This window comes from Hypoxylon fragiforme, assembly GCF_022984875.1.
Source record: "Hypoxylon fragiforme strain CBS 206.31 chromosome Unknown GGS25scaffold_3, whole genome shotgun sequence".
In the NCBI taxonomy this organism is placed as follows: domain Eukaryota; kingdom Fungi; phylum Ascomycota; class Sordariomycetes; order Xylariales; family Hypoxylaceae; genus Hypoxylon; species Hypoxylon fragiforme.
The window spans coordinates 2,168,611-2,183,868 of NW_026054758.1; the positions used below are offsets into that span (position 1 = coordinate 2,168,611).

General features: G+C 49.1%; 4 protein-coding genes across 4 annotated transcripts; 2 read left to right on the forward strand and 2 right to left on the reverse strand.

The window, feature by feature from the left end:
• Positions 1–1,060: 1,060 nt before the first annotated feature.
• On the forward strand, positions 1,061–3,259 carry GGS25DRAFT_519542 (uncharacterized protein; the record flags this gene model as incomplete). Its single annotated transcript, XM_049263720.1, has 3 exons — positions 1,061–1,366; positions 1,441–1,815; positions 1,883–3,259. The coding sequence occupies 3 exons, from the start codon at positions 1,061–1,063 to the stop codon at positions 3,257–3,259; spliced, it is 2,058 nt and encodes a 685-aa protein (XP_049119014.1).
• A 1,464-nt stretch (positions 3,260–4,723) lies between these two features.
• Positions 4,724–5,986, reverse strand: GGS25DRAFT_519543 (uncharacterized protein; the record flags this gene model as incomplete). Its single annotated transcript, XM_049263721.1, has 1 exon — positions 4,724–5,986. The coding sequence occupies one exon, from the start codon at positions 5,984–5,986 to the stop codon at positions 4,724–4,726; it is 1,263 nt and encodes a 420-aa protein (XP_049119015.1).
• Positions 5,987–7,166: 1,180 nt separating this feature from the next.
• GGS25DRAFT_481953 (beta-lactamase-like protein) lies at positions 7,167–10,944 on the reverse strand. The gene is made up of 5 exons (XM_049260239.1): positions 10,544–10,944; positions 10,380–10,477; positions 8,919–10,050; positions 8,215–8,866; positions 7,167–8,147 (listed from the first exon to the last, which is right to left on the reverse strand). The coding sequence occupies exons 1-5, from the start codon at positions 10,694–10,696 to the stop codon at positions 7,681–7,683; spliced, it is 2,502 nt and encodes an 833-aa protein (XP_049119016.1). The 5' UTR covers positions 10,697–10,944; the 3' UTR covers positions 7,167–7,680.
• A 586-nt stretch (positions 10,945–11,530) lies between these two features.
• Positions 11,531–14,265, forward strand: GGS25DRAFT_481956 (uncharacterized protein). Its single transcript, XM_049260240.1, has 2 exons — positions 11,531–13,258; positions 13,320–14,265. Exons 1-2 carry the CDS (start codon positions 11,974–11,976, stop codon positions 13,982–13,984), a joined length of 1,950 nt encoding a protein of 649 aa, XP_049119017.1. The 5' UTR covers positions 11,531–11,973; the 3' UTR covers positions 13,985–14,265.
• Positions 14,266–15,258: the final 993 nt, after the last annotated feature.

Consider the following 15,258-nt stretch of genomic DNA (forward strand, 5'->3'; position numbering starts at 1 on the left):
TCGATTCGATGATGTGCTGTAAGTTACATTATTTTCTACATTTCCAACCAGCCTTTGCTTCCCTTTCCTCTTATTTCTCTACTTTTACTTGTACACCAAAAAAATCCAACTTCATAACATGCCACAGCTGGATCATCAACGTTTTGGGGGTTCCATGTTATATATGTTATACCTATGATAGTGCTATAGCACTTTAGCATGGGTATCCTTATTCATACAGTGCTATAAAGCTACTTGGGTACATACCTGCCTTACTTGCCTCGAGGCACCTTCCTCTGTCTACTAGGTAGGTACCTACCTGCCTCGAAAAGGGGGGGCGACTTGTGGGACTACAGGTGACAAACCTTGCTGCACTTCCCCTATCCGATCAATTCCTGCCTGGTACATAGTCCTACGCACCTACTCCAACAGCTGCTTGAGCAAGTGTTTGGGCAAGTGCTTGACAAACTATTTGCGCAAGTTTTCGAGCAACTGCCCAAGAAGTCATCATTGGTCTTGACACTCTTTTCTTATTTATTCACCTAGCACATCCGGCGTTTTCATTCTTAATTTCGCCTTTTCTTTTTCTCTTTTTTAGCAGAGATAGATATTTTTTATTCTTGCGCATATTCTATGTCGCATACATTATTATTCTATCAGCCTAACAACATTCATCCTCCCCCCTTTTAATATTTATTCTCAACATCTCTTCCCTTCGTTATATTATTCACAAATAAGTCTCATTCAATCCTCTCTGAATAGAGTACTATTGTTGTCTCTAGTATACCTTTACCTTAGGTACTTCTTCTTCTCTCTTCTCCTTTTCTTCCTCTATCGCTTTCCCAACCCCTTTAATTATATCCACCACTCTCTTCTGTTTCATGACACTAACTGCTTACCTATAGTACCTTAACAAACTCTGTATAGGTCAGAGCGACATCAAATCGATCTTTGAGGGCGGGCTTCCCTGGTCCTTGCTTTCTTTGACGGGCTGCTTGGTGCTCCTATTGAGGCCATTCACTACGTCAGGCGACTTGACTGACTTGTTTAAAAGAAGATTCCAGTCGAAGTACAGGAAATCATGTCGGGACTGCGTGATACTTCCAAGGCAAAGGGCCCAAAGAAGGTAGAGAAGAAGGATTCCGACACTTCTTTGGGTGAGACAATGGATCGACCAACCCATCCTACGTATGTCGCCTATAACGAACTTGCCGAAAATAGTGCCTACACCAGTGCCAGTGGTTTCCCACCTTCCACTGGTTCATCTAACCAGGGCTCACGTGGCCGGGGAATGTTCCCTGGCAACGATGCCAGCTTCCAGATGAGCACTCAGAATTGGCCTTTGACTAACAGCACCCACGGCGGGGCGGGTCACGCGCCTGCGGAAGTAAGCTCTTGTCCTCACCTTATAATTATAACTAATATTCCGAAAGATACTTGATAGGTACTAACTACGCATAGGGTGATAGCCTGGACTTGTACCGTACGCTCAGCCAGCGTACCCAGGCCTTTTCGCAGGCGCTCAATGCCCAGCCTGGCGTTCCTCCCCAGATGGCTAATGTCATGTATAGCATTAGCCAGCTGGCCAACACCGCCTGTCAAAAGCTTCATGCCGAACGGGATGCTGCAGCTAAGGCTGCCGGGGAGCGCCAGACTGAGGCTGCAATGCGTGAGAACAACCTCCAGGCTGAAGTTGGGATACTCAGGGCTCGCGTCGATTCCTTAGAGGATGAGAAAAAAGCAGCTCAAGATGCCTCGGAGGAGTTCCGCGTCAAACATGATGACCTAGTCAAGCGGTGGACTCGTATGGAAGAGAAGACCACGAAGCACATCCTAGTAAGTACCTAAGCATGTGTGATACTTTTCTTAGTGATCAACTAACCTCGTTTACCTTCGTTTTCAGTCTCTTGAGGCCGAGATCAAGCAGTTACATCAACGTAATGCTAGACTCGTTGAAGGGGTTGCAGCAGAGCCGTACGAGAGCTCAGAAATTCAACCAGAGCTTGCCACCCCGTCGCCTCCCGCCTCGGTCCCCGTGGGACTATCACCTCTAAGTGGAATGGGCTCATCTCCGGAAGTTCACACAAAAGAAAGGGGGCTGCAGCACGTAACACTTGATCCGGAGGTGCGGGAAAGCTTATTAGCACGACTTCACGAGCAATACGGACCGAAGAGCGAGGGCAGCTCCGAGGACAAGTCGGATCATGCTACCCATAAACCCGATCCAGAGGCAGCTAAAAAAGAGCAGATGATGGCCGTGGACGGTGGAAGTACTCAGCAGACAGCCAACGCGGGCCAGCCACACTCGCTTGCCCTCGTCTTGTCTTCACGCCCCCAAACTCATATCGACAACACAGCTCCTGCAGGCAAGGAGTCGAAGGTGGCCCTTGGTGTGGAGAGCAGTGCCAAAGGCGAACACAACACCAGCATGGTTCGCCACAAAATTCACTTGGGGGCTCCGGAAGTCAGGAGTGGTATTGAACATATCATGACGGTCGCCAAGGGATATTGTGTGAGCTTTCACCAGAAGGATGACGAGGGCCACAAGGTCCAGTTTGAAGCACTGAGAGAGGAGCGGCCGGATACCTGGAACTACCTGCTCAGTCTCCTCAACGATGAGCATGCTGACGGACACCTATCACATCTCCTTGGGGTCGAAAAGTACCGACCCTTTATCGTGATGCGGATTCTGCTGGATTACCTGTACAAGAAGCTCATCTCGCCCAACGTGTTCAGGGGGTTCAGCCCAGACATCGACGATAAGCTCACTTCTCTCCGAAACCAAATGATAGCATTCAATGCCAAGAAAAGTGAGACGGACCAACAAGAACGACAAAAAGTTGTCAACGAGCATGCAAAAGTCGTTGCCTTTATTCTGCAGCACCCCAGGATGAAGTCATTTCAAGAAAGCCTCACGACACACCACTCCCAGGTGTTGCATACGATCTTAGAGCCGATGCAATCCGAATCTGTCACTCCGGAAGCTTCCATATCTGCTCTTCGGTTTCTCGTGTCCATATCCTTGGAAATGAGCTTCAAGACCTGGTCGTCTGGGATGACGCTACACTTTACATTCCCAGATGTTGGCTTCAAGTTTGCCTTGGCCACGATGGAAGCATGCAACGGTCCTCAGTTCGCCAGAAACCCCGAGGAGCTGCAGAAAATGCAAGCTCGTATCTCTTTCGTCGTATCCCCAGTCCTAACTCTTCGTGATGAGCGCGACCCGGCCCGGCTGGCATGTTATGGCATCAAGAGGTGTATGGTGTTAGTCATGAGATAAATCGACCACATGTCATTGATTGTTCGTACTTAAATTAGCACAGCTTATTATGGGTTCTTTACATAGTTCGAAGCATCTTATATATAAAAACTCCCTATTACTCTACACCGGTCCCTTTGACACTCCGATATTTCGTTTTTGAACTTTGCCATTCTATGACATGCGAGGAGAGGATCAACGGCGAGTCCTACGAGTCGAGATTGACGAAGAACATGACCATGTCGCGGCTCGGTCTCGCATGCCTATCTGCTTACCTGGCTATTACCTACCACATGTTCTAATGAGGTACCCTTGACTGCGCTGTCACATTATTTTCTCCTCTTACGTTGCGGAATCCTTCGGTCTTTGGGTCTTTTCCATTTATGCGCCTTCTTGTTTTTCTCCGCAGCACTCGTGCCCGATGCTATTTTGGCTGACGTCCGATTATGGTGATGGGAAGTTGCGGCATGAACTGAGCTGGAACTGGAACTAGGCTGGGAGATGCCGTGGGACATGGGATATACTGAGTCATGGTTGTGGTGCACGATGGTCAGCAATAAACCGTTATACCTAGTCACGGTTACCTTTTCTTGTTCATGGGAGTTGAGGAAGATGGAGTTGAAAGGGGTTCGAGAGGAGAAGTAAAGACTCATGTCTGGGATCGATCGATCGTCTGATGGGCAAGGATTAGTAGCATATTCTCTCTTGATGGGTACTAGGTTAGGACATTGTTTTAACGGATTTGAAGTTAAGGTGTGTCTTTCATGGGAAGATATATAGAGAATCGTGATATTAAGCTCGCGGAGGTAGATATGGTGTTGATGGATAGGGGTGTGCTAATCTAAGTTACTGGCTCATCTTCATATATACCGATTCTATTGTGATATCTCTGACCTATATGTACCTAGTATCGTATGAGAGGAAGGTATATTAGGCTCTGTCAAGTCCACGTGGCCAGATAGAATATGCAACCATACATACCTATCTAGGTAACTCGTCCTTACGATCCATCGCTACACGAATGCTCATCTTGCTCTCTTTGATAGGTATTTATCTCCTTGACTGGTACATACCACTGTTTATTGCTTTCTACCAACCCCAAGCTTACCTGCCCAGAGCCTCAAGTACCCTGTGAAGTCCGTCATACCAAGCTTACTATCATCCTACCATCCGTAAATCTACAATAGCCATACTAGGCATACCCACGCCTATCACTCAGAACACTAGTAGGCCGAGGTAATTAAGAAAATAATCATCATTCCAGGGCATAAGCCCGATAGTTTCTCTAACCAAGGTATCTCTGTAAGTCCCCCTGACAGTTCTGTTTTTCCTGTCCAAGGAACCTGACCCCGCGAAGCAGGACGGTAGAGCCATACATAATCCATGATCTAGTAATACAGATATACTTCCAACTAGCACACCTACCTCCCTAGTAGGGAAGTAATAGCAACCAAGTATGAAACTCCCTCAGCCAAAACCCCCTATTCACCGTCTTGCCCCCCTACCACCACTCCCACTCCCACTCCCACCACTCCCACCATCAACCCTCACCATAACCTTGCGATCCAACTTCCTCTTCACCGCGCCCAGCACCACCTTCAAAATCCCATCCGCCGTCAGCGTCGGCAGATCCCGCTTACTCGCGCCATTGAACGTCGCCGTGTCGACCATATCGCGTATCCCCTCCCGGCGACACAGCTCATCGTCCAGCTCCTGCAGCGCCCTGGTGGCATGCGGGTCCCGCCCGACCTGGAAGAACTGGATCCCGATCTGGTGCGGCGGCGCGGACAGCGCGTCGAGCCTGCGGGCCGCCTGCGCGATCACTTCCCCGGGCTCGTCGGTCGCTTCGCCGTCCGTCACGACGATGATGTTGATGGGCGGGAGGCAGTACGCGCCGTCCTCGCCGCCACCAGCACCAGCACCAGCACCAGCACCAGCCCCTCTCCTAACCCCCTCCTCGTACGCGCGCAGATACGCGCGCAGAATCCGGTCCAGCCTCAGCCCCGTCGGCGTCGCGCTGCGCGGCCTCACGGCGGTCGCGAACAGCGCGTCGACGGCGGCGGCGCTCGTGACGTTGCGGTACCCGCCGCCGCAGGCGCCGCGCGCGGGGTCCCCGCGGTCGGGGGTCGTGTGGTTGAGGAAGTAGACGTCGACGCCGTCGCGGTCGCGGGCGACGCAGACGGGCAGGAGGGAGGAGACGGCCCGCCGCGTCTCCGCCCACCGGTTCTCCGTCGCCATCGAGGCCGAGTCGTCGATCAGGAAGATGGTGTTGAATTCGGCGAGGAAGGCGTATTGGTCGTCGTCGGCGGCGGTTGGGGTTGGGGTTGTGGTGCCTGTGTTCAAGTTGGCGGTGGGATTGGAGACGGAGCCGACAGTGTCGGGGGAATAGGGGAACGTGGATGGTGGGGCTGGCGGTAGCACTGGTGAGGATAGGGGCTGCGATCTGCTGGACGCTGCCGAGGAGCCGCTGGCGTTCTCGGAATAGGGGGGCGGTGGACTTTCCGCGCGGGCTGCTGCTGTGGGGCGCGAACTGGAGGAGAACATGCCGCCGAAGAACGACGAGCGGGGTTGCCGGTTCTCGCCGGGTTCCTGGCTGCTGCGCCCGCTGAGGGATCTGCGCAGGGAGAAGCCGGAGGGGGAGCGGCTCCGAGTGGATGCCGAGCGAGTCGGGGTATCGGGACTCAGATGCGATGGCTGAGAAGAAGAAGAGTCTTGGCCATGGCGTCTGTCAAATGGATTGTTGCCCATCTTGTATTCGTGTAGATTCCTAGTTTCGATAGAGCGGCAGGACCTTGGGTAGCGAGTCGATTTTGTAGAAGATGTTGATGAATATGAGGAGGAAAAAGAGGATGAGGAGCAGGAGGAGGAGGAGGAAGCTTCGTTTGTACCTAGGATATATGGCATTGTGGATTTGGTAATCATGGGATGGAATTCCCCTTTGTGACAAACAAGCTAACAGGAATGTAGGTAAGTCAGAAGTGACCAACACTAACTAACACACAAACAATGGACAAGGCGGCTGAGTCTTCTAGTCTGTGGGTTTATCTTTTCCACTTCTAACAAGAACTTTGGCGTTGGAGCAACCTAAGCTTTGAACTAAGTTGCTATGTAGGTAGGGCAGGTAGTAGTAAATCTGATACTAATGGTGACAGTGGTCGTAGTGATTTGCAGTAGTCGTGGTAGTCGTGGTAAGTATCTAGTCAGGTGGCGGTCATTGGGTTTATTGTGTTGGTAGGACTTTAATATTCTTGTTCTGTGTGTCGTTCATACTCATATCCCATTAAAAGGGGGACCAACTGCCCCTAATTATACCATCATATATTTTACAGTTATATCATATTTTGCCATCATGAAGCCCAACACCGTGATATGAGTTTCACCTGATTATCCGATCATAACGCCGGTGTAACTTACCTGATATCATGTTATGCAAATTATAAAAGCCTCGCGGTCGGCCTTGAGGCGAAGTTGAAATTCTAATGAAACTTGAGGGATAAATACATTGGGGTTGGTACCTAACTTATAGGTGTCTAGAGACATATTGTAACCACTACATAAGCGACCACATGCAGTGGCCGAGGGCAGTGCCATTCCATCGGGACCAATAGGATTACATAGCGGGCGCACTAATTGCAGCTCTTATTCGCCTAAAAACAACCGGCGATAATCACTTCGAGGCTGTGTGGTACACTGCCTGAACCCCTGACTTAGCCTTGCCACTGGGCTACCTAGGTACATAAGGGGCTATCGGTGTTATTACATAGGTATGCAAGGTGAATTTCTACTTGTACTACATGTATGCAGGCAAATACCTAATATTATATTGCTATTTGGAATTTCTGTAGAGTCAATATTTACCTAAGTAAAAGCCAAAGAGCCATGGAGGTCAGACAATGCCTAGAGGCGGTTTTGATAAAGGCAGTGTTAAAGGGAATAGAGTAGGGAATAGAGTAGGGAATAGAGTAGGGAATAGAGTAGGTTAAAATGTATTCTCCAAGGCACAAGAGATCGGGATCGGATGGGGGATCTCCAGCTATGAGTTTATTCGGCCCGGACTTCGGAATGTTCGGCGCACTTCAGGTCCTAACATCATATATACATAGGTAGGTAGGTATCAAATAGACGTCAGACTTCCCAGCAGTCATCAAAGGCGTAATCCACGATACCGAGCGCTTTACCACCTCTAAGTTAGAGCTATGCAAGGCTAGCACCTAATAAATGTAGTATGAAACTGATGTACCGTTCTCCTAACCTCTTCGTCCCAAGATCTGTTTTGAACCCCCTTTAAAGCCTTGTACCAAACCTTGAAAGCCTATCTCCTATTTCGCGCCAACTCTTCCCAAATGTGACGCCTATCAACCTAGACCTGTAGCGCCATAACAAATCATATATCGTGACCCCATGAATTCCCTTCTTAGCCCATTTATCCACGTCTCGAGAGTCTAACCCCATAGGGGTGCCGTGACTTCGATGGCTCGCTCGACAACCGCCTTAACTCTATCGGCAAAGGCCTTGTGATTGCATTCGACCTCTAGGTCCTCCAGCCAGACTATAGCAACCATCTTATCAACCTTGATGGTTACTCCTGGTACTGGTATGCCAATCTTGTGGAGTCGCTCGAGCTCAGTCTTTTGTCGTAGCTCCAACAGTCGCTCTTCCTCCTCCTCATCGTCAGATAATTCCATTGATGCGTCCGACGCTGCGTCATCCTCGTCTTCGTCTGACTTCTTCGACTTCTTGTCTTTAGCGAGAGGTGGAAGTTTAGGAGTGGCGACGGGTGTTAATGCGTCGGCGCCGAACTGTGCCTCTAGGAAAAGGAATAGGCGTTCTAATCGCTCCGTGGAGGTAAGATTGGCGTGAGGATTACGTGCCGGTAATGCGTGGGAATGCGAATGTTTTCCAGCAGAGCCTGGAAATATGTTAGTAAGAGATGAACTTTTGTAAGGCTGACAAGAGGGCAGTTTTTCTTTGCTTACGCTTCACAGCAGCAGGACTACTCTCGACCGATAGTAAGGTCGCCATTACAGCGTCAGCGATACCATCATTGAGCATATTGCCCTCCCACTCCAATTCTACTTCGCCATTGTTGCGGTATCGGACTGTGACACAACCCATAACCAAATACGATGCAACAAGTTGAGCAACCTCTTCATCCGCATCGGCCATCTGATCATCCCCATTGGCTTCGCCATTCTCGCGTTCCTTCCGGTTCTTAGTTTCCGGAAGCTCTTCAATACCACCAAATGTGCCCTCGAGTGACCATTTGATAAGGTCGATACCTGCTGCGCTTAACGTGAATCGTTGTCGACATGCGATCGTAGAAGTCGTAAGACCTGCATATTCTCGCAAGTCTTCAGGGTCCATGAGTGACATCTTGAAGTCGTTCTGGACTATAACTCCGGCAATCAACTCGGGGCTCTGGTCGTCGGGTGTAGGTAAATTGTGTGGAGGAGGTATTGACGCTAGCTTTCCAACCACCTTGGCTATCTTGTCTGTTTTGAACGGAACCCGTAGCTCCTCACAGTTCCTTGGGCTGAAAACCTTAACTTTATCCGTCTTTCCAGCATTCAGAGATAGTAGCTTTGACTTGAGCCGCATCATATTGTGCTGCTCGCCATGCACTAGAATCTATCCATACTAGTTAGCAAAGCTTGGACATCTCATCAAGCAATAAACTTACCACTACAGGAGCACCGACTTCCTCGATGAACTCCTTGTTTTCCTGACCATCTACGTGTGCTGCGAAGGAATACTCGGCAACACTACACCTTCGCGGTATCATCATCTTCTCGCCATCGCCGCCAGGTGCTCTCCTAGCGGCGTTGATATTTCTCGACATTACCGCTTGGATCTGGTCAGGCTCTTGGACGATATGTTTGGCCATGGTACCCTCGACACTATAACCCGTGATGATGACACCGTTCTTCTCATTCGGCGCCCACCTCTCCAGCAACTCTCTGCTGACACCGTTCTGTAACATGCCAGGGCTAGCGAGCATGACGCAACCACCGACATCGTCAAACCTGTCTAGATTTTTCAAAGACCTGATATACTTGAAGTCCCATGGCCCACCTTTACCTGCGCCGTCCCCAGCAGCCTCGGCCTCTGCCATTCGCTCTCTGAACAGACGCTTGATATTGTCGTTCATGGCTCCAACGTAGGTTTGATATACGACCATACATTTTCGAGCTAGATTGCTAGCATAGTAAATGGGAATTTTTTGAAATTCTTGATGCTTTCCCCAGTACTCATCCAGAATTAGTAACAACTCTTGTGCTCTACCCAAGGCAAACACGGGCATCAAGACGCGGCCACCCCGATTAAGGATGCCAGTTATAGACTTCATCAACGCCTGCTCTCTTTCTAACCTGGGAACGTGGGTTGATACCCCGTAGGTGGACTCAGTGATGAGAACGTCAATTTTTATGCCTCGTGGAACTTCTGCAGAGACAAGATGTCGATCTTGCTCGCGAGAGTAGTCCCCTGTGAAGAATATGTTTAATCCAGCTATTTCTATTAAGAACATAGCAGCGCCTAATACATGGCCGGCGGGATAAGGAGTGATACGGATTGAGGAGATGGTGTGCGTAGTATGATAATCGATCGCTTCGATTTGAGGGAAGGTGTTTAGATGGTCCTGCTCCGTATATACAGGCTGCGACGTAGGGTTCGAGGACGTATTGCCAACTCGAACGCTATCTTGGATAAGCCACTTGTAGATGGCCTTCGTCGGATGGGTCATGAAGACCCTGCCCCTAAAGTTCGTCTTTGCTAGAACGTAGGGGAGAGATGCGGCATGATCTATATGGAAACTTGTGCGATGTTAGCGTGATTTTGTGGCATCATATGTCGAGTACGAAGACTAGAATAGCTAGGACAAGCGAATCATGACAGTGAACATCACGACCATCAAGGGGGATTCCCGGTTGAGTAATGGAATAATGTCTTTTATTGATGGCTCGATACAAGAGAGCAGGATGATATACATCCTACAAGCTCGTAGGTATAATATCTAGTCATGGCCCTAGACGACTCTTGCTTATGGATATGGAAGCATGTTTCCTCCGCCGCATCCAATATAAAGCCCTTGACTACGTGTAGATTGTAGGATATGACAAGAGGAGGGGTAACTGTGACTTACTGGCTAATGAGAAGGACATCAACGGTGCTCAGGTCGAAGTCGTCGAAGAAAGGTAGGGCCGCAAGCCCATCGTAGGCAGGATGTTGACCGGCGTCAAGCTACACAGAGAATGATTGTCAGCATGTGTATAAGGCTGGGTATATGAGATGGTACAATCCACTGACCATCACGGTTTTGCCTTTGTACTGTATGATATGACATGATCTGCCAACTTCGTTTCCGCCTCCCAAGCAGAGGAACATCAATTCATCGGATGGGTCGACTGGCTCTTCGTCGACGGTCGCAGCCATTGCGGAAGCCTTGCGCTTAGATGCCATGGTTGCTGGGAGTTGCAAGAAATCGGATCACTATGAATGATTATCGATTAAAGAGCAACTACTATTTGTAGGTGACGGTATAGAGAGAGAAAGAGGATGAGGATGACAAGAACATGCGTGTAGTTGTTGTTGGTATCTTCGCAAATAGTTGCGTAGCGATTGACACAAAAAAGAGTTGATTGAGAAGAAGAATGAGAAGGTCGCAATGTTACAAGGTAAATTCTTTGTAGGCTGTACTTCTACTACTTCAATTCCATGCAAGGCAATTGCGCAGGTTAACGTGACGCATATTTTAGACCACAACCATGGTAGGTGCTTAAGCACTATGCTGATCCAAGCTCCTAACGCATCCATGCATTCGATTGACATCCATGTATATACATGTACTGTGTACCTACATATCAGTAGGGCTTATGCGCCAAATGATTTGGCGCGACGCGACTTTTAGTGCATGTAGGTGCTTGGTACGCACATATATCTATGTACCTGGGTACATAACCATCTAGCCTAAGGCTGCCAGGTGGCCACAGGTGTTGGATAGCTTCTGTAATAGCCACTGCCAGTGGCAATGAGACTCATAGGTCGGCATCTAGGTTGATCCGATAACAAAGCTAACTACCTATGTAGTACCCTAGGTACATAGGTGGAACATTGAAATCTTACATAAGGCAGTTACATGCAACTAAGTAAGTTTTTAGTACTGTTGTTTGACCGTCAACAGCACTGAGAATTTCAACTTTGAAATCAATAGGTACATATGTAGGTACATTGACATAGTACATAGGTACTAAGAAATAGGGACCGTGCACCAACAGGGAAATCTTTCCAATGGGAACCCAGGAGCTTTTCCTGTGCTGTTGAACTCTTCTACCACAGTAAACTCTTTTATGAGCCGCCTCCTCATCCTCATCCCCATCCTCATCCCATCTCAAGCCAACGTTGTCCCAGACACGTTCTCGAACGCGACACATCATTTACTCAACAGCTTCTTATCTAGATACCGTTGAACCGATCGCATTTCCATCATTGAATCAACTACCTTTTCAATACCCCCAATTCTCTATTCTTGGATGGGGTTTTCCCGCCAGAGTCTTAAAGGGCTCTGTGCCTGTCCAGGTCCTGAGAGCGCGTAAAGAGTTGTCGTCATTCTCTACCTGTATTTAACGCGACCTTGTCCACTTCATCGCGTATATTACATACAGTATCTGTCACCCAGAAACGCGCACTATCGCTACCCAACCACCTTTCCCCGTCTTCTTTCTCGGCGAAAATATATCATGTCGCATCCACCAACGATGCCTCCGAGGCCCTTCTCGCCTCAACATTCTGCCAATCCGACTTATCCTTTACCGCCTAATAAACGAGCCAGATTATCTCCGGGTCCTGCTTCTAATCCAGGCTCACCTTTTCCCAATTACGCCCCAAGTCCCCGAGCTTCTACACCTGTTCTTACCCCAACTGGTCCGCCAACCGCGACACCTAATCTCCCGAACAATCAGGTTTCCTCGGGAACATACAACACCCCGTATCAACAAGCCAACGGTCGACCCTCGTCAGGCGCAATGAGCCTAACTATGCCTACTGCCGTACCGACTCCAACCATACCATCTCCCCAACCCCAGACGCCTATTGCTCCTCCGACACCTCAAGCGCTGTTTTCGAATGCCAGATTTGCAGCACCCTCTACCGCTACTTCGACGCCACCACCAGCACCATCGGCACCGCCAGTAATCACCAACATGGGCCCACCCGCCATCAATACCTCGGGTTCCTTCCCGTCGTCGTACGATGCGACAAAACAGACCTCGAAGTCTACGTCGGGTAGAGCAAATATATCATATGATATGAACGACATGTTACAGGGTACTGGTATCGATCTTGAGGAGGAAGAGGAGTATCTGAACAACATAGACACTCGCGGATTTCCCCACTATCCACCTGGCACGCGCGATACTATGTACGGAGCTGGGCCAGCTAATCAGCCTGCGCAACCTACCAGAGCATTAACTCAAGAAGAACTCGCTGCTGAAGCTGCGGATCGAGCGTGGAACGAAGCAGCAGCAAAGCTCGCTCGGGCTAGGCATTCAGAATCCAGTCACCAATTCTTGGACTACACAGCATTACACAAGCGCCTGGAAGTTACCGCTCAAAAATTTGGATTGGGCTTGAATCTAGAAATGAAACATGAGATAGCTAGTGGTCGACACACGACAACCAGGGCAGTACCACCCAGCGAATTTCCCAAACCCGAACTCCAGGTTGTGGTTCAGAAGGGCCCAGACGGTGCAATGGTCCAGACGATTGGTTCGTTTGTTCCCAGCGACGCAGTGTTGATCGACCAGTTAGCTCTGATCTCGATAAGTACGAAGCAGCGCTTGAGAGAGTTGATCGGTGATGCAAACAAGATTGCTACCACACGACAAACTAGCGCGCATGGCCTGGTACCCCCAGAGTGGCTTGATGTGGCGGCTACGCAGCCTGCCATAACGAATGGCACTCAGGATGAAGCCAGTGGAACGGGTGCGGAGAGCGCGGTCAGCCCCCGCACCAACCCACTCAAACGTATATTCTTGGCCTTGACTCTTTTCTCGTTTCATTTTGTATGGCTAACCCAATTTCTTAGGTCCTGCCGATGAAATCAGCAACGGCTTGCCAACGCCAGTTTCGGAAGCGTCTCCGGCCAACCCCTTAGTAGATGCTATGACTAGCGCTGGAAAGCAAGCACGGAACCTCGAGGAGAGTCGGCTGAGAAAACGACTAAAGAGAGCTGAGAAGACGGCGGACAAGGACAAGGAAGGTGGTGATAGTACATCACGGGCAGGATCTGTAGCGCCGGGTACTTCTGGAACCGCTGGTCAAGAGCCAGGCGATGTCAGGCCCCCGACGAAGAAGGAGAGCAAGAAGGCGGCGAAGCTCGCAGAAGCCAGCAGCACTACGGTGAACCAGACACTAGGTCTATTTGCGGGTGGTAAGAAGAAGAAATATTCTTGGATGACAGCAGGTGGTCCGGGAAGTGGAGCAAGCACACCTCGACCTCAAGTTACTAGCACATCAGGTACACTAGCTTCTACGGGCAGTGCTAGCAGCCGAGCTGCGCGGGGTCCTCTCACGAAAGCAGGCGTGACGCACCTGGGACAGTTTCGCGAGGATTCTGACAAGGGAAAGAATATCCAACTTCGGGATTGGATAGTGGCCCTGGAAGAAGGCGGCTTTGATCAAAAGACCTTACAAGAGGCATATGACATATTGGACAAGTCCAGCAAGGCTACGGTGGAAAGTACAACTTGAGGATAAGGGAAAGAAGTCATTCCAAAGAATTAATGCTACAGGAGAATAAGAATAAGAATAAGAAGTGGCCTCTTCCAAGTCTAGCAAGGCCTGGGACGGATGGATCGAAATGACGATGGCATAAGTTGCATTTCATAAAGAGAGGGGCTGAATTGAAGACACCCCCTAGACCTCTTCGTTATTGTATTCAGTATACAGTTTCTACTACGTTTCTACGTTAGCCAGGCGTTGGCATCAGAGGGGCATAAGGTGACACTACTGGGTTGGTTTTTGCTTTTTTTCCTGGGGGAATCCTCACCTCCCCACCATCACCGCTGGCCCTTTTTTATATGCAAAAAGGGAAAAAAGAAAAACGACGAAGAAGGGTATCTACCTAGGTAACGAACGAGATAAGAAAGGGCAGACGAGTTCCTCGCGAAGTGTGTTCATTTTTTATGAAAGGGGCAGGGCGAGATGGCGGAAGGGAATGGGGAGGAAATGATGGAAAGGACCCTATTATGCCGGAGTCAATCGATTGCCGTCGTCGTCATGGCTGTAATGCTGGGTACCGATCATCCTGTTTATATGGTGCCTACATCAGCTTCGTGCTAAGTGAGAACCAGAAGAACAGAGAGAGGGCGGGAGGCTAAGACTTGGTTTGGCGTGACGGACGTCCTTATACATAGGTACATAAGAGCACCCGCAAAGAATGGCCAGTTCAAAAAAAAGTGTATAAATGCAACAGGCTTCCCAGTGATGAGTTTTGCGTTGCTTGTAATGGTGATGGGGTCAGTGATGATAAGTAACATGGAAATTGACCGTAAAACTACATATTATATGTACCATATGTCTTTGATGCCTACAAGGTACATACATGATGATCCATCATTGATGTATGTACCTCATGCATGTAGGTACCTACATATATGTATTGTACCTTACCCAGGTGCGTATAGTATACCCTACGGGGGAAAGTGGAGAAGAATATCTCCGATTTTGCTTTTTTTTTTTTTTTTTTTTTCAGAAACTCCCCGACTACATTTGATCCAATTTTTATATTTCCCGGTCCCCCCTTTTCCCCTCACGAGAGAGAGCTTGTTACTTGTTACAGCTATCAACTATTACATCTTTACTTTTTTTAGAAGAAGAAAATTCTCCGATGCCCATCCCATGTTGTAGATCTTCCTTCGGCTCTTTGACTGTTTGACGTACATACATCTACGTTCACGTGCTCCCTCCTTCGTCCCCTCACTGTTGGGCCCGAGATTGAGTCACGCATACCTATAATATATAGG